Source organism: Prunus persica, chromosome G5 (genome assembly GCF_000346465.2).
Source record: "Prunus persica cultivar Lovell chromosome G5, Prunus_persica_NCBIv2, whole genome shotgun sequence".
NCBI classification, from domain to species: Eukaryota; Viridiplantae; Streptophyta; class Magnoliopsida; order Rosales; family Rosaceae; genus Prunus; species Prunus persica.
Window position 1 is genome coordinate 14089370 of NC_034013.1, and position 24076 is coordinate 14113445.

Consider the following 24076-nt stretch of genomic DNA (forward strand, 5'->3'; position numbering starts at 1 on the left):
ATCCCATCTCCACTCTCATTCTCACTTCCCATTCTGCCTCTTTTCCTCCTTTAATCTACCACAAAAAAATGAAAACTAAAAACTAAAATGAAATGGTTATCAAACGGGCCTTCGGTGTTTAACTAACAAGTAATCATTCCCACTCTTGCTTCCTAACACAAGACAACTTCATTCCACAATGTCCTATAAATATATAACATCAAACAAACAGAATAATGAACCTTTCAACAAATGTCAAATAAAAGAAAGCAACAATTCAAAACAGAGGATTGTGAAGTTTGAGTCCCTATAAAGTTCAGCATTGCCCTGAACTCACCAAGAGGATTGATCTCTCCTGCATAACCCTGCACCCTCACCACCTCCTCGAAAGCAACCGCTGCTTCCCTAGGCACGCCATACCACGTCTTCCCTGCTCCCATATGCAGATAATTCAAGCTATGTAAGTCGTGGTCCTCCACATGCCAAGCAAACCAGCTGAACAACATAGCTATATACACCATAGGTGATGTAACCCCCGGAATCTCCTCCTTCATAAACCTCAACAAAGACCCTTTTGACCTTGACACCCCCCTCATATTCCAAGCAGTCTCACCAAGGGTCACATTGTCTCCTGCATCTCTACTAGTACTACTCTTTCTGGCACTTACCGGAACGAAAGCCGAACCGGGCATGTCGTTGGCATACTCTACAGAAAAGGGTTTGTCCACAGTCGCTTTCCAGTAAAGGGTTTCGATATCCAGAGGTGAAAGCCCTCCTTTTTTGTTACATTTTCTCAAGTAAGTCTTTTCAAAGCTCTTGGCTTTCGCTTCGAATTGCTGAAAAGTGTAGTACTCGCCGCTCTGCCACACGGGTCGGTTCACTGGTCGGGGTTTCCGAGGGCAGAACCCGATCTGCTGCTGCCGGGTAGTGAATGTGGGCTGAGATTTAGTGCCTGGGGCCCCCGAAGGGCCGGCCCGAGCCGCCAGAGACCGGTTCAGGTTCGCAATTGCGGTCTTCTTCGGAGAAGGCGGCACCGGAGGCACGATTTTGCAGATTCCGTACTTGGAAGCCTCCTTCTCGATCTTGAAAATGTAGGCAATCGGATCTTGGAACTCGGCCCAAGTTGGGTGGTACTCTGGAGCTACTGGTAGGGTTTTGAGCCATGAAAACACCTCCTGGTTCGGCTCTGCGGCTAAGCCTGAAGCAGACATTAATAGCAGAAACTAGCAATTCGTGGATTTCTGAGATTTGGGTTTTGATGATTTCTCAGTCAAAACCCCATTTCGTATAGCAAACAGAGAAAGGGAAGCAGCACTTCAGATTCTTCTATGTTTCATTTTCTAGGCTTTTTTGTTTTTGGGATTTTCTTCTTATTTCCTCTGTTTTCTTTATTATGCTACAGAGGAAAGAAAGAAGAGGAAAATAGTAAAAATTGAGGGCAGGGGAAGATGCAAGACTCTGGGTGTGGGTGTGAGAGCGCCGTGAGGTAGACATGCAAGTGGGGTTTTATTCTGGGTTTGAGACCACTCTTCGAAATGACATTGTTTTCTCAATCTTTTTACCATTGTGCCATTTTCTTTTTTCTTTTTTAGCTTTTTTAATTTTTGGGATGACGTAAAATTGGAAATTTATTGTTTGGATAATGTTTGACAAAAACTTATCCAACCTTATGTCTTATTGAGTACAAATTCAGAAGGTAAATTCAAATATTTTATGTTTAGAATTTGAACCTAGATCATCTAAATTATATAAGTAATCATTTATAACATTTTTACACAGTAATTTATACATTATTAAGTGAGTAATTACATTAATTTTTTTATACTTGTGCTCGTATTTATTAGTTTCTTCTTGTGTTTGCTTTTACTTGATTTTTTTGTTTTTTGTTATCACATGCGATGTTTGTTTCATAGAAAACTCTTTGCCAGAAAAATAAAAATAAAAAGGTTTTGAGATTTTTTCCCCCATAATTAGTAAGCGCAAACAAACATGAGTGAAATGGTAAATTACCATTTCCATGAGTTTCCTTTTTTCAAAGTTTGGAGGGAGAGGAGGAGGTGTCATTGAACCATGGACCTATTGACATTTCCATGAGTTGCAATTTACATTCTTATACCAAGAGGCGACTTTTCTCATGCTTATGTCTTATTTCTTACTTTATATTAAATTTACTATTTTTCGGTAATACGTGGATTTGATACTAGTCCTCAAATCTATGATATGCTGACTTTTAGTTGTATAACAAAGCCAACAAATCTAGAAATCGACTATTAAATTTATCATTTGATTCGCGTGATAACAATGTACCTTTGTATTTAGAGTTTCAAAAAGTGAAATTTCATCGATATACATATAATATCATTTTCATTATTATCTTTGTAATATCATTCTCATTCTCATTCTCATTGATATACATATACATATTGTTAACCCAAAGAAAAGAGAAGGATTAATTTGCTTGTAACAAGAGGCTTGTGGTGGACTGTACTTTTGATATTGACTCAGAGTCTTTATTTTTTTTGGCGCTATTATGTGGTGGGTCAAAATGTGAGCCACGTGTCATTACGTGAATGGCTATATTGCTATAATGGTAGGTTACATAAAACTATATACTTAAATTATTTATTCATTTGGGTTTCTTGCGATAGGTCAAACAATAAAACAAAAAAGTTCACTTTTTTATTATTTTTATATATATAATTTGGGTTATGATAAGAGCATCATGCAACCTATGATGAAGAAGTAACCAATCATATTTTGACTTGGATTGGGTGAGAAGAAGGGCAAGAGCACCGTCTTCTTCTTCCAGCATACATCTTTTTCTATTGACATCTGAAAACTGTCAATAAATGTCAAACTGTTGGGAACTTGGGGAGAGATATGATTTGTGACCATGGTCAATTCAGTTGTATATACAAAAATGGCTGCTGGTGGGCGAGGTCAGATTTGTCATTTCCATACTAAACACACACCATATTACAACGTGACACTGTAAATTTTTGGTGAACGACAAAGTTGATATTTCGTAGACTTATAATGTAATAATAATTACAGTTTTGATCTTTTGGACCCCTGAATTCAACGGTTTACTCATTCTTGCACTCATTTTAAAAAACTTTTTTGAACCGTTGGATGTTACATTCAAAGGTGGATGAGTGACCACAGTTTCTTGGGCACCTGTGGTCCAAGAGATCGAGGCTGATAATAATTAATAGATATAAGTGTTGAAGAAAATACTTATAGGTGTGTATGTCGGTTATTGACAAACATTGATTAGATGTGGATTCATGCTAGGATGTTTCTTTGGAGGTTATGCTTATGTAAGTTGGTTAGTGTGCTTTCTTTACTGCTTGTAATAGTATTACGTTTACTTGGATCAATCTCTTGCTTCTAGGGCATAGTTAAAAAGTTCGGTTAGGCTTTACCTTTTGAGCAACTTATTCATCCTTTCCTTTATTTATTCTTGATTCTTTAGGCTTGACAAATTTTCGACATCAACAGTTAAACACAACAATAAACGGCTAAAGCTGAAACTACTCTTACTTTGGATGGTTGTTGTAATCTTTCATATCATTTGACAACGACTGGAAAAAGAAGGAATTTAAAGTGTATATATATAGAGTTATGCTCTTCATCCGGATGCTGGTACGGTATTTTCATGCGTATGTCATGTCCACGTCCACATAGGAGAATTTCTCCAAAGCCTAAAGAATCAAAATTTTCGAGAATTTATCAAATTTCCTCATAGGCTATATATAATATCAAAATTTTTGATGTCCGGACGTCTATCAAGATATAAAGACTTGATAGAGTTGATAATTCACCACTCATCACTATTGAATTTTTTAACAAATTGAAGAAAGAAAATCTAACTTTTGCAGGTCTGATTTCCCAGGATCCATCTCTGTTATCATTGAAATTTAAAAAAAAAAATAAAACCTTCAGGTTTTGAGAGCTTGTGCACCAGTCAAAAGGTGTATATTTCTGTTTCTAGAGGAACCTCTTTGTAATTGGAATTAATCCACATAACATGGGTTAATGTAAGCTACTTCATAAATGTAGTTATCAATCACATCAAATTTTTTTAAAAACTAAACAGTGTTTTAACCTTGAACATGTTAATATGGTTCTTGATTTTGCTGTTAGAAGTCAAGAAACTTCCAAAACCAAGATGTCATAACATTTGCAAAGTTCAAATTGGGAATTTCTTGGCAAATATATTTTGTCTTTTTTTTTTTTTTTTTGAATACTTAATTGCTTATCTGACAGATATTGAAAAGGATGATTATGCCCACATTTTGCAATCATTTGGATTCCATTACCTTCTTTCTTTTTTTGGTCAAGATTCCATTACCTTCTTTTCCCCCATAATCAGCCTAACTGGTCTGATATAGGAAAAGGCAACCAGATGCCAAACTTTTTACAACCTGTACTCTTTTTTCCTTTTAATAAAACCACAATTTAGAAACCATTTCTTGCATATTCTATAGCTATGCTTCAATGATTGTACATAATATTTCCAGATCCTCAGCCTATCTCATGGTAATAATTCACAGCAAAACAATTAAGCTTCAAGATAGCGTGACAAAAAATTTCCTCATGGGGGCGAGACGAGGAAGCTCTCGGTCCTCATGGAGGTTAAATGCAGTGTGATGGAAAAAGAACAAGGTAATTAAGCAATATCATATACACAGCTTGAATTGTCTGTTAAACATCAATTACCAAACTCCATTTCAAGTCTCCTCTGTTCTTCACAGAACATATGTACACATATAATATAAACTATTGGAAAAAAAGAGCTTCAACTAGTCTTCTTAGTTCCTACATCAGAAGGAGCATATATCCGCTGTTAAACTTAAAAGCATAATCAGACTCTGGACACAGAAGTCTCAAATTAAACTATCCGATTCGCGCCTAGTAATTTTTTTTCAGAAACCTAATGACTATACATTATAAATGTAGGGTCAAATATTCTTTCTTTCTCATACCTTAAGAAAGAGGGTTTCATTCTTTGTGCATGAGAATGCTTACTGGAACAGGAATATTACAGACAAAAAAAAAATTGAATGTAAATCGTGCCGTTCTTAATGAGGATGTCATTCAGTATTTGCTTGCACAGAAAAAGTTGCTAATACACTAACTGATATCAAATTTGTAGGAATATCCAAAAACAACCCTAAAACCAACCACATAAATGGAACCTCATCTAATTTCATAGCAGCAGCAACCTTGAACTTCCTAAAATGATTGAATTAAGTTTCTGGTCTTCAAGGAAAAGAGGAAACAAAACAACTAACTACAACGGATGATGAACATCAAAACCAGCGAGTACTCAGTCCACTACAAGCAGCTTCTGATACTCTTTGCCTGAGATAGTTGCTTCCATGATAAGGTCCAGGGAAATTTCCCCTCCATTGTCCAAGACCAACTTGAGCAAATTGTCAGCGGTGCCTTCAAGCGTCGTCACCCCAGGTTGTTCGGAAGACTTCACCCACCACCTAGGATCGGAGAGACAAGACCACATTTTCCAATACATAATATGTGGCACCGCATTATCATACCCTTTCTCCTTATACTTTCTCTGTATTCCCTCATAAATAATCTTCCAACTATTAACTGAATCCTCGTCATCAGACTCCTCATTATTAGGCTTGGACCTAGCATTATCGAAGTCTGTGGAGTCGGTGAAGACAAACACCTTCTTGATCATCTGCTCTGGCTTCAAATTCCCATTCACAGCCTCTTCTAGAATTAAATCAAGCACCTTCTCAAAGTCAACCTCCCAACACCATGGCACTCTCCTTGTCAAAAAGTCTCACCTGTAAGTAAGTTCATCGCCTTTTATCAGATGTAGTTGAGGATCCGAACCGAAATGGATTACCTTTCCTTTCCATGGCTCTTCATTCAGTTCAGACATTAAAAGAGCAAACCCCACGGATGCGTCCATGCTGCGCATCCCGGGCTTGAACATGTACCGGAGGTTGCATACAGCCAAGCAGTTGTTGAGTATCTTCTTGCCGTTTAATTTGCCTTGCTTTTTTATACCCTCCACCATGGCCTTCCACTGAAGCTCAGCCACTTGCGCGAAATTCCAATGATTCACATAGCTTAATATTTGATGCGGAAGCAAAGCATCCGCTTCAATTTTGGACTTGTCGACTTTCAAGTTCTCCCAATACTTCTGGTGGGCTTTCAACTTCTCCAAATATGTATCATCCGTACTACCATAATATTTGTAGGCCTCGTCCAACTTGTCCATAGGCAGCAATACCTCCTTTGTCAGCCGGTCTCGGACAGAGTCTGCATACTCGGCCTCCTCAACACCTCGGTATTCCGGGTATGATTCTCGCGGGAAAACCTTTCTCGCTATGCTTTGGAGCAGCAGAGCGGAGTCGCTAAAGTTGTTGCCCAAGGAAAGGCAACTGTCTGCAGCCGAGGTTATCTTCCACCAGTTGTCTTGATCATCATTAGGTTGCTTCGAGTTTTTCTTCTTCAGTTTTTCAATGTCAGACTTCAAGCACTCCACAAAAATATCCGAAATAAACTCGTGGAAGAAGCGATACTCCGGGTCATGCTCGTACCTCTCGACGACAGCCGCATTTTGCTGGTGCTGCTGGCTCACGTCTTGGCCTTCTATGTCATGCGCCCTTTCATAAGCAATCAGCGTGATGTCTCCAATTAATTTAGATTGGCGTTCAAAAGCAAAATTGAAGGAAATACAAGAAAAACCCTGCAATAGGCGTGACGTTGCGCGCTAGGGTCTTGGGGTGATTATTGTGTATCCAAAACGTCACGGTGCGGAACGTATCCTCCTCACCTGTTCCAAAGGAGCAATCCTGAAGTATCTTGTAGATGAGCTTGAGTGCAGTTAGGGGGTTGTGGGACCAGGCCAGCGACAGCAGTTCCTCCAGATGATTACGGCCGGCGCCGGCCTTCTCCGCATATCGGAAGTTGAGGAAGAGGTCAAGGCAGGGGTTACCATTGCAATTACCATCATCAGTGAGAGTGGAGGAGGGAGAGGATTTGGAGACGGAGACCGCGGTTCTTCTAGTACTGCTCAACCCTATAAATGGTGGAATTGGATTTAGGGGTCTCATATTACCTCTTGTCTTGGCAGCGATTGTGGCTGTCTTGAAATTGGCAGCCATCAAAGGGTTGCCTCTGGGTAGTTTGAGCTCTAGGGGACGAAGAACAAGACTTGTATAAGTAGCCATTAGTATTGGTTTTTGGGAGAGAAGGCGATGGCGGCCTTTGTATGAGACACTTTCGTATTTTGAGTTTTTTTTTTTTTTTTCTTTTTTCTGTTCATTTTTTTAAAATTATATAAGGTGATTACTTGAGCCCCAAGGATTTTTTAATTTTTATTTTGTCAAAAACCAATGATTTAATTAATGAATTTTTTTTTAAATTTTTTTATCAGGCTTATCTTCGAGATGGAAGATATAGCAAGCTAGTAATTCGTATAAATCGACAGATTTGATAAGAAAATGAGCATAATTAATTTGAATGATGCGAATAATCTACTAATTTATAATTAATTTAATAAGGAAGTGTCTAATTATCTTTTTATTAAAAGTGTTGATCTTCAAGGCAAAGGAAATAATTAAGTTAAATCGACAGATAAGATGATCATAAATCAAACTAATCAGTCAGTCTACTACAACCAGCTTCTGAAACTTTTTACTAGAGATGGCTGATTCCATGAATTGGTCGGGGCCAATTTCTCCACCATTCTCCAAGAACAACTTGATCAAATTGCTGGACAAGCCACTTAAAAGCGTCACCCCTGGTTCTGTGGAAGGCATCACCGGCCTAGACTCATGGTCCAAACTTTCGAACCTCCAAAACACTATGTGTGGCACCGCAGTCCCATACCCTTTCTCCTTAAACTTGCTCTGTATTGCCTCATAATCAGTCTTCCAGCTGTTGTTGGAAACATCTTCAAAGTGTTTGTATTCTGTGAGCACAAATACCTTGTTGATCATCTGCTCTGGCTTCAAATTCCCATTCACAGCCACTTCCAAAATCAAATCAAACACCTTCTGAAAATCAAGGTTCTGGTCCTTGTGCATGTTGCTGACAAACTCGCACTTGTTCATAAGATTATTGCCTTGTATAAAGTGTAGCTGAGGCGACTCACTAAAATTGATCACCTTTCCTTTCCATGGCTCTTCATTCAGTTCAGACATCAAAAGTGTCAAAGCCACCGAAGCGTCCATCCGGATCCCGTGCCTAGAATGGAATTCAGAGTTGTCGTCATATACAGCCAAGCAGTTGCTGAGTGTCTGCTTTCCATTTTTACCTTGCCTTTTCATGTCCTCCACCATTGTCTTCCACTGAAGCTCAGCCACCTTCTGGAGATTGGGGTCATCAACAAACGCTAAGATCTTATGTGGAAGCAAAGCATCTGCCTCAATCTTGCACTTGTCTGCTTTCACCTCCTTCAAATAGGTCTCATCCGCACCAGCTTTTCGTGAACGGTTGCTGCATTGAGAACGCTCGGCCTTGTCCAAGGGCACCAAAACCTCCTTCCTGAGCCGGTCTCGGATTTTGCTAATGTAATCAGCCTCCTCAAGATGTTGGTATTCCGGGTACGATTCTCGCGGGAAAACCTTCCTCGCAATGGTTTCCCACAACAAAACGGAGCGTATGATGTGGACGTCTTGGGAGTTTCTGGAAAGGCAAGAGTTTGCAGCATCGGATACTTGGGCATCATCATTAATATCGTCAGATTGCTTCCATTTTCGCTTCAATATTTGAATATCAGACTTCAAGTGCTCGACAAAAAGATCCATAACCTGGTCGTACAGCAAGTGATAGTCTGGGTCATGCTCGTACCTCTCAACAGCCTTGTTGATCATTTTCGCAAGGGGCTCCGTCCTCCGGTGTTGGTCTCCGTCTTCTAGAAGCTGGTACAGAATCTCTACAGGGAAAAACAAACACTGGAACAACTCAATATTCGAAACGTTACACAATAGGGTCTTGGGGTGGTTGTGGTGGAGCCAAACCGCCGCCGTGTGGAACGCTTGGTAAAAGCTTTTTTCATCTAGTAGGTTGAAGGTGAGCTTGAGGGTGGTTAGAGGATTGTGGGACCATGCCAGCGGCAGCATTTGCTTGAGCTATTTACAGGAGGCCTCCATACCATAAATTGGGAAGAGATTTGGGGGTCTCATTGTTGTCGTGGCTGCGGCTGCGGCTGCCTCATTCTCAAAATTATTGGCAACCACGAAACGGTCTCTGATCAGCTCTGGAGGACCAGCAAGAGTTGTATAAGGAGCCATCAATCTGGCTGTGAGCTTTGAAATATTGTTGACGTGGTTTTTTTGTTTGCTTTGACAACCGAGATGAGTTTGGCCATTTTCAGTGCCTTCATCAAAACAATGATTGGGAAAACGCCGGCTTTAATATAGAGGCTCAAATTCAATGGTTTACTTGCGCCTCAAGCACTCCAACTATACTTTTCTGAATTATTGTTCAATATCTAGGTGAATATCCTAAACTTTTGACTAGTTGGTGACTTTTAAATGTCTCCATTGGGAAAACGCCCGTTTGGTGTGAATTAATGTTTTTTTTTTTTCCAAATTGGTGACATTTAATATTATTAGTTGTTTCTTTTACAATGAATCAATTTTATTTTTTTGGCAATATATTCAATTTTCATTCCATCAATTGTTACATTTAATGTTCTTATTTGAAGATGAGCTTGAGGGTGGTTAGGGGATTGTGGGACCATGCCAGCTGCAGCAGTTGCTTTAGATATTTATAGGAGGCCTCCACCTCTGCCTCTTTCTCTGATTTTTCGACGACGTTGAAAAATAAAATAAAAAAAATCAAGGCAGGGATTACCGTTAAATTGGGATGAGACTTTGGGGTTTCATTGTTGTCGTGGCTGCAGCTGCAGCTGCTGCTGCCTCATTGTGAGGGAGCCGTGAAATATATTTGACTGGTTTTGGTTTGCTTTGAAAACTCTGAGGATTCTTGCCATTTTCACGGCCTTCTCTTCATTATAGCAAGGACTGGTCAACGCCTGCTTTAATATAGGGGCTCGTTGGTTTACTTGGGTCTCAAGCACTCCATCTATTGTTTCAAAAGAATTTAAAATAAATTAGATAACTAAGTGAATATCCTTAAGGAACAAGTAGAGGTTAGCCAGGTTTGGGACGTTGCCCCTGACTGTTCTAGGGTTGACATGATTTAAAAGGTTGGTGTCCTTTTCTCTTGAATAAAATAATTGTGAACAAATTTGAAAAACATAAAATACGTTATTAGAAAGGATGAGATGGCACATTACATAGATTGCCATTTCATATGCTACATAGGTTTGGTATTGATAAGTTGGTAAACAAGTTTGTACCCGTATCACTATTGAAGTTTCTATAGCATCAGGGTTCTCTTAAAAAAACGAAACATGAAATTGAAGGGCCAAATCATTTTACATAAATCATTAGAACAACACCAATCAATGTCACTGCAATATGCCCTCTTCTTTCTTCCCATATCACGTTGTCAAAGTATTAGAGAAACTTTAAGGAAACCTAACCTAAATAGCATCCTCCATATAGTACAGAACTACAGATTGAAAGTAAATTTTCTCTAAAACATGACAGTGGCATTGTAACGTATGGATACATGTTACGCAGATAATTCAGTTTCTTTGGAATTGGCACGTCCTTCAGAAAGCACAAGGGAGACTGGACAATGATCGCTTCCATAGAACCCTACAGAGTGTTTAGAATCAATGTTTGCTATTTAGATATGAGCAGCATTAATACCAAAAGGGGGCCAAAAAAAAAAAAACAAAAACAAAAGTGACATGGAATGTAACGTATGGAAATTATGAAGATAATGCTATTTCATTTCTGCTCTCACAGGAGGAGTGCTCGAAGCTATATTTATGTAATTCTCACCCCCAAAAAAAAAAACCTACCCAGCCAACGGAAGTAATATTCGACATGGAATTAAACACACCTTGTAGTTCAATCCCCAGCCCATGCATCTCACATGCAACAATCCTATCTTTGAGTTTTTCTGCAGCAATGAAGTAGTCTATTCTCATCCTTTTACCTCGATACCTGCCAGAAACCACCCAGTATGTTTATCAGATGGTATTCGTGTATATAACAATATGTCAATATATGATATTTCAATTACTCCACTAACCTAATCATTCCTGCATATTTAAACGGCCTCACAAAGATATGCAAACATTGCAATGGATCTAACAATAATGATCCAATGCAAATTATTTTCAACATCAAATTCCTGTGGATATTGATCCATATGATATTAAGTTCTTACTTTCCTATGGGGTTTCCAGACCAGGAGAAGCCACGCTCCATGTCCTTCTCCTTGTGAAGGAACCGGTATGCATCTATTAGCTTTCCCCTGAAGCATAATCCACAGAACCCGAATCAGACAATGTTCAAAACTTCATGAAGAAACAAACATATAATGAGAAAGAAAAACCTAGCTCTCCAAGTTATTCTTTGAGTAGCAATATACCTCCCCTAAGTAAATTATGTCTAAATATAGGAAATGTAACCAATTATTTTGCAGTGAGATCTCTTCTTTTTTTCAGCCCTCCATCTTCCTCTATGTGCACTCAATCTAAGATAGATGGTAACAACTAAAGCCAACTGGAGAACAAGTTGATTAGTCGATGACTAACATACCCAATTTTCCATGGACAGGACAAGCAGCATTAAATAAACTTGGGGTCTTATAAAATAAATAAACTAAAGAGTGGTTCAACAACTTTGTTAATTCCATTGAAATCATAAAAAGGAGAAAAAGGGCAAGGGAAGAGTCAGGTAGAGCAGCCACAAATTGTGATACAAATTGGCATGATATTTTTTTTAACTGGCCTCAGTTTCATGGGGAAAAAGAGACACAAATATCAATAATTTATAGGTTATCCTTTCAACATAATTCTCAAGCAAACCATGGAAACAAAGTTTTCCAGTGGAGTCGCATACTCTTTCAATATGTTACCAAAACGCTTCCTCTCAGCCAAGGTGAATCCAGGCTGTCCACAATCCTGCATCATCAAGAAAGCAATACCACATATTATGGACAAATTTTTATTTGACATACAGCCTCACAATCCTGCATCCATTCCCCATACTAATTGTCTAATACTAAAACTCAATACACTGTTAATCAAACGAAACAACGACAGGTTTTCATAGTGCAACCATCACCACAAATGATGGTAACTTTTCCTAGAGAAGCATTTGAATCTCACAACTGCATGGCTTCAGTTCTTGTAGTAAGTTCTAATTTATCTCAAATGTCAAATACCAGATGATGGATCGGAACCTCCATATTCTATGTACATAGGAGTGAAGCAGTTCAAATCCATGGGACCACCAAATACTTCCTGACAAAAGAAATGCATAAGCATCCACAAGAGTGGTCACTAGTCATTTCATTCTTTACATTTTTAACCATGTAGGTAAGATATGGCTAGTCAACAAAAAACACATACTAATCACTATGGATATGCAACCATAATTATGTTCTAGTAGCTACAGTATTAAATATAACACCTCTTTATCTGGAGGAACGTAACCATTAAGCTTTGCTGCACTGAAAAAATCTGGATGACTCACATCAATCTCTTCATGGCTGTATAGAAGTTTAGATTAAGAAAGAAAAATATAAGTTCCACAATAAGAAAACTGATACACTCGATGAGAACAGAGCAAGAAAAAAGGGGAGAGAGGGAGGGAAGATACAAGAGATTTTAAGGGGATAAAACATCTGCAAGAAAGAAAAACATTCACCTAACATTCAGATCACCACACCATATGAGAGGCTTATCTGAAGACTGCAGAACAAACTCTAAAATCCTTTTATCCCATTTTCGTCTCCTTGGGAATGAATTTTCTTCCTCCTTCCAACCATTGTTTGGAGCATATGTATTCAACAAATTAAAGGTCTCAAATTCAGCTAAGATGACCCGGCCATCTGGTTCATGCTTTGAAGCTAACAACAAAGAGAATTATATTAGCTGACTGCTGTTAATATTAGAAAAAGAACATTTGGGGATAGATATCCAAGCACAGAGATTAAAAATGATTTCCCACTGCATCGTTGGACCACAACATATACATCCCATTTTCTCATTTGAAAACTAACAATAGTGCATTCTTTTCCAAGAGTTAATTTTACAGAATTTTCAAAAGCATAAAGTTCATCATTTGGATATTTACTATATAATAGTAGAATAAAATTATCCAAAACTAATTGGTAGGTAGCAAAGATGTTTGCATCTTGAAAATAGGGCTGGTTTCATATGGGACCTTAAGTGGGTGTATGTTATTAACAGAAACAGATTATTAACCAGCAGCAAACCTTTTCTGTCAAGATTGAAAAATACTTTTTGTGGTTGGAAACACTTCTTTACAAACAATGCAGTCCCTGCATACTTTGAATCTGCAAGAGACCACCAAACACGATAATCTCCAAAGGGCGGACTTGACAAGGCACGCATTAGTATCTGCACATTTTGAGACAGGAGAAAAGATAACCAACATATAGATTAGTAGAGATCATCGTTTTGGGTGTCTTTGCATGTAATGATCAAACATACAAGTGAGAATATTATATACGTAAGGAAGGTGGAACGAAGGGATGGTGAATTTAACTCAATCACGAAGCTTAATTTCATAAACTTTTAGAACTATGAGAACATCCTAGTATTATGCCACCTTAAGAAAACTAACAACTCTTAAGAGAACAAACTTGTACAAAAGGTATGAAAAAAATCATTAAACCAATCAGGAACTCAAAGCTTTGTAGAGTATTAACTGGGGAATGTACTAAATTTTTGCGGTGTTGTACGACACTCCAATGCTTTGACTTTGAGCATGACAATGATCGATGATAGGAATGGAATGCAACAGTTCAAGTTCAACAAGCACACTCCCTACCCAAAAAAATTCATTCCATAGAATATCATACCTGCTTTTCTTCCCGTGATGAGCTAGTGTCATCTTTCAACTCTCCTGGATTTTTAGGTGCACCCTTTGAACCAGCAGCAGGCATCCTTACTTCCTAATATCAATGCGCAGTTAGAAAGTTGTTACACATGCAATTGCCGAAGCGATTGCTTTTAGAATTAGTAGTACTTGGCAAAGCATATAGACAAAAATATAGACCAACAAAATGAACTCGGTAAAGGAATCAACTAACAAGGTTGAGTTTGATTCAGATACTAAATCACGAAAGAAAATATCAAATCAAATCCAAAATTAAATTAAAAATATACGCATTATTTGTGTCTAGAAAATATTAATAAAAGGCACCAATCTAGCTAGCCAACTTCTACAATGAATCCAAATGACCAGATCAAGTGCACAAACCACCCTGTTAAAATCTGACTAACAAAAGTGTGAACAGCACGACTTAAATATTTAAAACCAAAAGAGTAAAAATTTGATTAACTGTGACCTTTACTACTACAAATGTATCAAATATTCAAACCCAGCAACCAAATTTCCCCTAGAGCTCAATACATTAGGAGACCACGTCCCATTAAACACATGCCCAAAAAGAAAGCACCCAAATATCCCAGCATACGAAAATAATCAAAATAGCCATACCCATTTGCCATCACAAGCATTCATCAATGTCTCTCAAACCCCCCAAATGAAAACAAGCCAAAATTTGAAGTGGGAACGTAGAAAGAGAAAGAATGGCTCGCCTGTATTGCAATGACATCTGGGTCAAAGCTCGTGATGAACTTAGTGAACTCAGGCCAGTTCTTCTTAACCCGGAGAAGAAAGCTATTGGCATTCCACGTTATGAACTTAAGTGGCTCTTTCTTGCTGCCCTCCCCTGAAATTTCTCCATTTTCTGAAGAAGATGAAAGAGTAGGCTTTTTGGCGGACCCATCTTTCTCTACTGGTCGAAAGAAACGTTTCATCGTCTCCCAGGCTCTGAGCTCCAACAGTGTTCGTTCCCTACTAGTACAAAGTCCTCGTCTTTCCCTTATATCTTTGGCCGTGGTTTCTGGTGCTAACGCGAAATGACAGTTATATCCCTAGAGTTGGGCCTCAGATGATGGTTAAGTTCTCTTTTGTCAGTCTCTGGCCCAAAATGGTGTGTGTAGATAACCTTTTTTTTTTTTTTTTGTTACAAGCAATTGATTGGGGGAGGGGGTTGACACAAATATTTATTGGATGCATTGAGTCATTTTATAGTGAGGGTCTTGTATATGGCTCTCAGATGAGGTTCTATCTCTTAGTTTAGTGGTTGGATTAGGCTAACCAGTTTAATTCAACGACCAACTAATTTGATGTAACGGTTAAGTCATAAAACCTCACCTAAAGGCCATATATAAGGCCCTTACTATAGAATTATAGTGGGTGTATTGGGGTTTCAAACCTCTGCCCACATAAGTGAAAGTCGATGAGCTATAACTAGCAATAAGGCTACCATGGGTTCTAGCCTAGGTAGCCTTTTAAAAAAATAAAAATATACTACATGTATTTTAATGCTTTTTTTTTTTGGGTCATAGCTAGGGAGGGGGAGGGGGGAGTATTATATTGGGCTGCCTCATAATTGTCTCCTACGTGAATCAAACTTAGGGACACTTGGAGGGTAAGGGGAGAGTTTGACCCACTTTTCCACTATGGTGTCACCCTATGTGCATTTTAATGTGATTCACTCCATAAAAAGCTTAGTGCCCATTCGGTAACATTTTAGGAGGTTGTTTTCATTTTCAGAGAAAAAAGAAGAGGCAAAAACACGTTCGATGACCCAAAAACAGAAAACACTGAGAATGTTTTCATAAAATGAAAACAAGTTTATGTGTACTTGTAGAAAATAGAAAAAAGTTGTTTTCATTCTCATGGGAAACGTTTTCATAAAAATAACTCACATATTATTATTTCAAATTGTATTACCAGACACATTTTCATTGTTTTTGTTTTCTGAAGATGTTTTCTAATTAATCTACTAGACGCATTTTCATTTTCTTGTTTTCATTCTCTGAAAATATTATAAGAAAACATTCTCGAAAACGTAACCAAACAGGGCCCTAAGGCTTCTGGAGAAATGAGGAAACAAGTATGAAGTCAGTGAAGAAGTTCTTGAAGAAAGAAGGTGAAATGGCAATCACCATGGATGGGCTGCCAGAGAAGTTCTTTGAGCCCTTTATCATGAAAGGCATTCAAGTCGATCTCCTTAAACCCGGTCGTATTGTTTGCTCCTTCAAAGGAACCTATCGTTTGCTGAATGGAGGCAATTTTATGCATGGTGGAGCCACAACCACCCTTGTGGATTTGATAGGGTCAGCTGCAATCCTCACCATCGGAACTCCCAGCTTTGGAATTTCAGTGGAGATTAACGTTTCATACTTAGATTCTGCTTACCCTGGTGAGGAAGTTGAGATTGAGGCCAAGGCTTTACGAGTTGGGAAGGGTGTTGGTGTTGCCAGTGTTGAGTTAAGGAAGAAGAAGACAGGCAAAATTATAGCTCAGGGCCGTCATACCAAGTAGCTTGCTCTTGCTAGCAAACTCTGAACAGCTTGGAAGTTGGAACCACGACCCAAGACACAATTCAGTCTGTGTTCTATGTAAAGATTTTTCCACATTGAATAAAATTTCTTTTAATTGAATTATATAAATTCACAATTTGAGATGCAAATCAATGATCAATTGAAATTTTCCTCATTCTTGTATAGAATATTGAGAAGCCTTTTTGTGTTGTCAGTGTTGAATTTAGGAAGAAGAAAACAGAGGAAACATTGTTGTCAAACTGGTGCTTCTCCCTACACTCAATAAACTGTGAACAACTTTAAACCAATAATTAAGTGTTCCAATTTACAAATTTTGCTGATGGTTATAGTTCAAAGAGTTTCACATGCAAACAATGCTCAATAGCATCTCTCCTCAAACTTATTCCAATTCGAAAAAGTTGTTAAAAACCAGAAGATTCAATTGCTTAAACTTTAGATCGTAACATGATACAACTGGCCCATGAAAAAATAATCTAAATCAAGAAAAAAAAGTTGATTATTTAAGTCAATTCTTCAAAATCGCATTCCTCATCATAATTGCATTCATCATCATAATTGTATCCATTATATTTGTCATTTGCAACATATGAATCGTCATCTTGGACTTGTCTGGCTTCAGCGACTTCATTTGACAGTTGCATATCACCAAGATTGCCACAATTAGACTTCGTGCCTTCCTCAAATGCAGGTGCATAACCCTGATTTTACACATGAAGAAAAATATCAGATGAATCAAATTCGGTATCTATTTGTTCAGGGAATTACTCGCAGAGAGAGACCTCCATTTTCTAAAACCTACCAGGATTTTTAACTAGGAACTACATTGCAAAATCATTATAAAATGACCCCAAAAAAAAAAAAAAAAAAACTTTGAACCATATAACTGCCCCATTAACTGCCCAATTAGTTAACCGATCATTCTAGTAAACCACCAGATTGATTTTCAGGTTTCATAGTTTCATGTCTTAATCCATGCATCAGTTTAACAAGACCTTGGATGTTGACAGAACATAATATGGGATTTGCAAAGCATGAACAAAGCAAAATTGATTTTAAAATAAGACATATAGAAGATGCTTACAAGCTCTTCATTTAAGTTATCCAAAGCTTCATACTTGAATTTTGAACTCAGCCTCTGCAAGAACAAAATGTCACATTAGTATCTGTTAAATAAATTATAATTAGGACAATCAACATTGCAGGAAAATTTAAGCACCAAAATTCCCATCAACCAGTTTATTATTAACTTACATTCTTAGTATCCATCACAGTAGAAACTTTGACAGCCTTTTCTGGCTTTTTAGCAGGAGCAGCTTTCTTGGCCATTCTAGCTCGTTTTCTTCTCTTTCCCTGCCAATTGTTATAGTTGCATATAGAGATCAATACATAAGACTCAATGCTAGCAGTAAAACACACACAAGTAGTCGAAATATCAAAAAATAAGTCAAATGCAAATAGGATTGAAGTGAAAACTTTCAACACAGTTATGCAGTGTGTGACTCAAATAACAGCTCAGAACTAGGCAAGAACTCTAAGCTGGGTGAGACTTCCAAGCCTGTGCTTCAGATCACAATGCACATATGACATGCAGCAAACATAAACTCAAATACAAGAAAGGAGGTCAGTTTTAAAAGTGAAGAATTCCTGCACAATCACAGAGCTAAGGAGAATGAAGAGGCAAATAATGCAGGGGCTGATAATCATGATTAACTACATAACCTCAATGATTTTCAATCTAAAGACTCAAAATCCAAAAATATAGACAACAAATAAAAAGAAACCATGGAACAAACAGAAACTAAGAAAGCCCCTAGCATTGCACCGAATCCTTGTGAACACACATATGATAAAATTAATGGATTTCCAAAGGCATTACCTTATCATAGTCCTTGTTCATTGCTTCCCAAACCATTCTTTTGAACAGTGCCGCCTGCTTGCTGTTAAGGTACCCAACAACCTACAAACCAAAAGCATCATGCCTTCCATGTCAAAATTCCAAAAATAAAAAATTGAAGCAACAATCGTATACAAATCCAAATCAAAGACAGCACTTTACAGATAAGTCTAGACCAAGCACTATATACCAAGTGACTATGATGGAAGTGATCTTGAAGAAAGCTGATGGATCACGGGCAGGGGGTAACTTTCAGTTTCAGGATCACTGCTATTGTCTTTCATTAATTTTTACCCTTTATTTTCAAACATAGAAAATGTGGTTGATTGTCATGAACGAAGAACAAAACTTTTCACAACAGAGAAGGGGGTTGGAAAAACTTCATACAAAACGGCCAGATATCTTAAAGCCTCAAATTCTTTTGGAAACACCCCTCTCGTTTGTTCAGAGCATGAACTCGACTGGAAAGAAAAAAGATTGAGCAGTTAGGTACTTAATATTACAATTGATATATCAGGCATGTTCTGCTTAGTTTTCTAAATTTGATAATTAATCGATTTGCTACTATCAACAACACAAGACTAAAGAATATGGGGAGACACAGAGAGAGAGAGAGAGAGAGGAGGGTAATAACATACAGTTTGGTGATGTGGCTGGATTATTCTCTGGCTTTTCAAACTCGCTTCCATTGATGGCAAATCCAATGCATCGCTCTCCTCCACTGATAGGCAGGGCTTGCATGTCCCATTGCTTGAATATTGAGATCAACGCCGTCACTGTATTCTCAATTCAATCATTGCGTACACATCACATAACGTATTTATGCTATACCTGAAGGATGGCTAGTACCTTCAGATGGATCGGTAGCAGCCTTTTGAGCCATGGACACATGAAACCAGAAGCAGCTAAGAAAGCATAGACTGCAAAAGAAGCCAAAGGACGCTGAAAGAGGCCATTGTTGTTTCAGACTTTCAGTCAATCGCAGTGTTCGAAAAATCGGCCTAGGCGGGCGGCTAGGTGGCTAGGTTGTCGCTAGGCCGGCTCGAGGCTGCTAGGTTGTCGCTAGGAAGGCGCAAGGCGGCTAGGCGGTTGCTAGGCGGGTGCGAGGCGGCTAGGCGGTTGCTAGGCGGTCGCTAGGTGGCTAGGCGGTGGCTAGGCGGGCGCTAGGCGGCTAGGCGGCTAGGCGGTAGCTAGGCGGGCGCCTAGGCGGATTGTGTCTTTTTTCGTTGCCGAACCCGGAGGACGAAGCAGCCGAAACTAAAGAAAACAAATCGAAGCTTGAGTTGATAGAGAAGCGAAATGGCTTGACTGCGAGTGCAAGTTCCGTACTCTGCGAGTGCAAGCTTTGTGTTCGTTTGGAATATATTTAAAGAGTATAGCCGTGCGGCTATACTTTTAAAATATTCCAATCTCTTTGGATCGGCAATAAAGAAACAAGGCCTTATTGGATTTGGACAACAAAATGTCAAATTGTCAAGGATGATGAATTGGCGAGCAGTTTGATGATGTGGAAACTAAGCCCTACTAACGTCATCATAGAATCGATTTTTTAAAACAAAAATATTCTTTTACCGGTTAATTATCCTTCTTTTATTTGACACAAGTTTTCAACCATTACATTAGAGTACATTGAATGGCTAAAATTAAACAAACTAATTTTTAAAATATATTTTTTAATATAATGATATATTGTAATTAATTTTTTATTTACTTTCCCATTCCATTTTCTCTCGTATTAATATTTGGCTTATTTTTTTATATACCTCCTGAAAATGTATTTGAGTCTCACTTTGCCTCCTGAATAAGAACGGATCCATGTACAGGCTAGGCTGGGCTCTAGTACGCTGTAAAATTTTTAAAATACTAAACTTAGTACAAATTATATGCTAATCCTACTCCAAAAAATATTAGCCCACAATCTCTTGTCTCTTGGCATGTGATTGTTTTTTGTTTAATATTAGCTCACCTCTTTTGACTCTAAAAAATCCACATTTATGACTGCTTTTGGAACAAATAACATGGTAGTAATAATAAATTACTATCAAAACAAACATGTGAAATATTTAATGTCTGCCAACATGAAAATTTAACAATTTCTTCATGCTCTATGTTCCCTAGTAGCTGTAAACCCCCTTTCCCTTTTTGCCAAAATAAACTGTAAACCCCTCTTCTTTGGTTCTATTTTAAATATTTTTACAGGTATCAACTAATTAAGGTGGTTTTCTTCAATTTCCTATATTTCTTGCTTTTCTTTGATTTCTTGGAAGGCGTCATGAGAGCTCAAATTAGGAATTCCCACCCCTTTTTGGGCCTTGAACTTGAAGACTTTGATGGGAAGCGTGATTCAGTCAAGCGAGCCATGCAGCGAAGGAAATGTAAAGTTTGTATAGCCTTCTTTGGCCAGAAGAATCATAGGTAATTTCCATGTCTGTTTATACATTCCCTCTGCAATGGGAAATTGGAAGTTTCAATTGTCCCAAGACTGAGGTGATGATCCATTTATTAAAGCTTCAATAATACTCTCTTCTTTTTTCTATCTGGAACTTAAAGCTTTACTCCATTTATTTCCTTATCCATAATGGGTTAGCAGTTTTTGACATGCACCCAAAAATGATCTAGACGTGCACCCATGGGTTAGCAATTATGTTCTTTGCTTCAATGCCATCGTGTATGGTCTTCTAGCCAGAAAGTCTTTTGAAAGACTTGCTATATATGGTTTATCTTCAAAATTATGCAAGTTGTTTGTGGCTCCAGGATTCTCTTTTGAACTTTCTTTTATTTTACTTTTGAGGTCTCAAATTTCATGTATATATATTTTTTTAAGTGGTACTTCAATTTTGGGAAATTTTATGGAAAGTAAGCTGGTTTTTAAATTTTTCATGAAATTAATAGTATAGCTGCGCGGCTATACACAATGCTTTTTTTAAATTTCTATTCCAATTCGGCTATACTTTTGAAATATAATATATTAAAAGAGATGTTTCCTTTTTTAATCTTTCCTGAAATTAATAGTATAGGCGTGCCGCTATACTTTTTAAATATATTATATTCAACCCGTACAGCCGCGCAGCTATACTTTGTTCATTTAACACTACAACAGCCTTCTTGATGAATTAGTCGAGAATGGGATCACACCCTATGTGACCTTATTGCACTTTGACCTACCACAAGGTTTGGAAGACAAGTACTTAGACCCTTTGAACCGTTCTTTTGTGGATGATTTCAAGGCTTACATTGAAATCTGTTTTACGACTTTCGGAGATAGGGTCAAAAATTGGACCACAATCAACGAGCAGTTGATCATTGCCAAATTTGGATATGACTATGGAATTGCTGCGCCAGTAAGGTGTTCTATTTCAGCAGGGTTTCCATGCATAGCGTCGGCAATTCAGCCACTGAACCTTACATTGTGAGCCATAACCTTCTCCTAGCCCATGCCACTGTTGTTGAGCTTTACAGAGAGAAGTTTCAAGAGAAACACGGTGGACAAAGTGGAATTAGTCTTGTAGGACAGTATGTTGAGCCTTACTCAGAATCTGCAGAAGACAGAGTTTTTGCTACTGTAACAATCCTTCAGCTAATTCTCGAGCAACATCTAATTAATTGATCTTCATAATTGCATATCTATACCGACTACCGAGGGTTGAAATTACCACCACCACCACGCACATAACTTTTTTTTCACAATATCCATGGCATTCGCCCTCTTTTTGATAACCCATATTAAAAGAGTACAGCCGAGCGGTTACACTCCATTTTTTATTTTATTTTTCCTGAAATTAATAGTGTAGGTGGGCGGCGATAATCCGTTTTTAAAATTTTTAATTCCAATAAATAGTATAGCCGGACGGCTATACTAGTCGAATATAATATATACAAATAGTATAGCCGCAACTTTATACTGCGTGTTTTTTTTCTTCAAATTAATAGTATAGCCGGACGGCTATACTGTTCAAATATTAAAATTAGGTCAGATATCTTCTTCTTCCCAGCGTCACCTTCACCTTCCTCTCTCTGTCTCGATCTCTCTCTATCTCTCCTTCTTTCTTCCTAACAAGCAGCGGCTCCTGCGCACTTCAACCGCCCTTCGTCCACGCCTCAATGGAAAAACGCCCGCCCAGACCCTCTTAGAGCCGCCTAGGGCCGCCTAGACCGCCTAGACCTTCCTAGAGCCGCCTAGAGCCGCCTAGGGCCGCCTAGAGCCAACTAGGGCCGCCTAGGCCCGCCTAGAGCCACCTAGGGCCGCCTAGGCCCGCCTAGAGCCGCCTGGGCGGCCTAGCTCCCTGGCGCCAACCCCTGGATGCCACATGCTGGAAGGGTACCTCTTGGTGTACCGGAACTGACTTAAGTTAGTTCGAAATTGAAAGATAATGAGCTTTTGGTTGGCGGGGAATTAGGATTACACTGTTTTCACAGTCATGTGGCAGGTCACTAGTGAATCAACCTTCTTAGTCTGATGATCTTGTACTGAAATACTAACTAATAGGGTGCATGCAACCTTAGGCCATTTCACTTGATTTTGTTCCATCTCCTGCATTTAAACATGTTTTTGCTTATGCACTTTTTATCTTTGAAGTTGCTGAATCACTTGCTATATGGAACCAGACCTTATTTGCTATTATTTTGGGCCAGCTGCAGTAGGTGCCCCTTGAAAAGTCTATTAATGTCTCCATTTATCTTTAAAATCCCCAATTAGAAGTGAATTTTGATTGGATGGTAGTGTCTAATACTGCTAGCAAATCATCAAAACCGAAACCAAGTAATATAAAAAGAGTTGAGGTAAATGGAAAAAGTTCCATTTGAAAATGCTTCAAAATATTTTTCTTGATGTCATCTTTCCTAAGTAAATTAAAAAAAAAAAAAAAAAAAGAAGATAGAGTTTTCAAATAAGGATTTTGAATAGCTGGGTCCATACCAATCAGGATTGTTGACCTTTATTTTCCCTAACGAGTCTTTAGTTTGCTGTGTTCTTCAAATCCTGACATAATGTGTTTTGGACTTTGCTGTGTACAGGAGGAGGAGGATGATGCTGGTCTCTAACTGCCTTGTTTGTTGCTAATCAACTGGTTGTACAGTGCTGTAACACCCTGGTAAATCATAATCAGATTTTTCTTGTATATTCACTAATACAAGGACCAATTCCTGAATGCCTTTTCAGGCCAAGCAAAACGTTCCATTCTTAATGCTCTCTCTCTCTCTCTCTCTCTCTCTCTCTCTCTCTCGATGTACGCGGGCTTAGATTTCAATAGCATTCCCAACTTAAAAAGAATGATAAGTGAAAATGGTTGTAAGTTGTAACAATTTGATTCCATTGAGCACTCTCATCTAAATCAGGGAGAATATTTGATTAATCAGTTTTGTCTGGTTTAGTATGCGTGAATGGATTTGATCAATACAATTTATAATTAAATTGAGCTATAAAGATCCATGTTTAGTCAGTCCAAGATCTAAATCCCAGTCATATGAATGAAATAAATCTTATAACCCAGCTAGCGGTTCTCTTCTATACAGATTATCATTTGTGAAATAAGGAATTCCCATCTTCAAAAGCAGCCTTATAATGATCTATTAATCATGTAATTATTGAAGATAAATCCTGAAACAGAGGATGATAATTAATGAGATAAAAACAACAATCCTAGTTGTGGGGTAAATATATTATCATTCACGACCAGTTC

General features: G+C 38.2%; 5 protein-coding genes and 1 pseudogene across 5 annotated transcripts in view; 1 reads left to right on the top strand and 5 right to left on the bottom strand.

Annotated features, from left to right (window-relative positions):
• Positions 1 to 1785, bottom strand: part of LOC18776764 (lysine-specific demethylase REF6) — an 8818-nt gene extending 7033 nt beyond the window's left edge. Inside the window, exon 1 of the mRNA XM_020563757.1 lies at positions 317 to 1785. Coding sequence (XP_020419346.1) covers positions 317 to 1190 — 874 coding nt within the window. The 5' untranslated portion in view covers positions 1191 to 1785. The remainder of the gene's footprint in view (positions 1 to 316) is intronic.
• LOC18777260 lies at positions 5312 to 7193 on the bottom strand. The gene is made up of 3 exons (XM_020564771.1): positions 6709 to 7193; positions 5861 to 6626; positions 5312 to 5758 (listed from the first exon to the last, which is right to left on the bottom strand). The coding sequence occupies exons 1-3, from the start codon at positions 7191 to 7193 to the stop codon at positions 5312 to 5314; spliced, it is 1698 nt and encodes a 565-aa protein (XP_020420360.1).
• On the bottom strand, positions 7629 to 9260 carry LOC18777973. The gene is made up of 2 exons (XM_007210619.1): positions 9122 to 9260; positions 7629 to 8902 (listed from the first exon to the last, which is right to left on the bottom strand). Exons 1-2 carry the CDS (start codon positions 9258 to 9260, stop codon positions 7629 to 7631), a joined length of 1413 nt encoding a protein of 470 aa, XP_007210681.1.
• LOC18777490 (DNA-(apurinic or apyrimidinic site) lyase) lies at positions 10368 to 14962 on the bottom strand. Its single transcript, XM_020564585.1, has 9 exons — positions 14687 to 14962; positions 13945 to 14037; positions 13336 to 13480; positions 12765 to 12966; positions 12528 to 12606; positions 11955 to 12016; positions 11278 to 11364; positions 10948 to 11051; positions 10368 to 10697 (listed from the first exon to the last, which is right to left on the bottom strand). Exons 1-9 carry the CDS (start codon positions 14906 to 14908, stop codon positions 10612 to 10614), a joined length of 1080 nt encoding a protein of 359 aa, XP_020420174.1. The 5' UTR covers positions 14909 to 14962; the 3' UTR covers positions 10368 to 10611.
• On the top strand, positions 16022 to 16605 carry LOC18776244 (annotated as a pseudogene).
• On the bottom strand, positions 16981 to 19081 carry LOC109949291. The gene is made up of 5 exons (XM_020564586.1): positions 19037 to 19081; positions 18381 to 18461; positions 17756 to 17854; positions 17586 to 17639; positions 16981 to 17202 (listed from the first exon to the last, which is right to left on the bottom strand). Exons 2-5 carry the CDS (start codon positions 18414 to 18416, stop codon positions 17005 to 17007), a joined length of 387 nt encoding a protein of 128 aa, XP_020420175.1. The 5' UTR covers positions 18417 to 18461; positions 19037 to 19081; the 3' UTR covers positions 16981 to 17004.

Coding starts and splice junctions, on each gene's coding strand:
- LOC18777260 (XM_020564771.1), bottom strand. CDS start 7,193: ATGGCTACTTATACAAGTCTTGTTCTTCGTCCCCTAGAGCTCAAACTA. Junction 6,627..6,708: donor AACGTCACGCCTATTGCAGG/GTTTTTCTTGTA, acceptor TGCTTATGAAAG/GGCGCATGACATAGAAGGCC. Junction 5,759..5,860: donor AAGAGCCATGGAAAGGAAAG/GTAATCCATTTC, acceptor TGGTGTTGGGAG/GTTGACTTTGAGAAGGTGCT.
- LOC18777973 (XM_007210619.1), bottom strand. CDS start 9,260: ATGGCTCCTTATACAACTCTTGCTGGTCCTCCAGAGCTGATCAGAGAC. Junction 8,903..9,121: donor AAATCTCTTCCCAATTTATG/GTATGGAGGCCT, acceptor TTTTCCCTGTAG/AGATTCTGTACCAGCTTCTA.
- LOC18777490 (XM_020564585.1), bottom strand. CDS start 14,908: ATGAAACGTTTCTTTCGACCAGTAGAGAAAGATGGGTCCGCCAAAAAG. Junction 12,017..12,527: donor ACGTTCCTCCAGATAAAGAG/GTGTTATATTTA, acceptor TTGATGATGCAG/GATTGTGGACAGCCTGGATT. Junction 11,365..11,954: donor TTTGGTAACATATTGAAAGA/GTATGCGACTCC, acceptor ATTATGCTTCAG/GGGAAAGCTAATAGATGCAT.
- LOC109949291 (XM_020564586.1), bottom strand. CDS start 18,416: ATGGTTTGGGAAGCAATGAACAAGGACTATGATAAG. Junction 17,855..18,380: donor TGAACAAGGACTATGATAAG/GTAATGCCTTTG, acceptor AACAATTGGCAG/GGAAAGAGAAGAAAACGAGC. Junction 17,203..17,585: donor ATAACTTAAATGAAGAGCTT/GTAAGCATCTTC, acceptor GTGTAAAATCAG/GGTTATGCACCTGCATTTGA.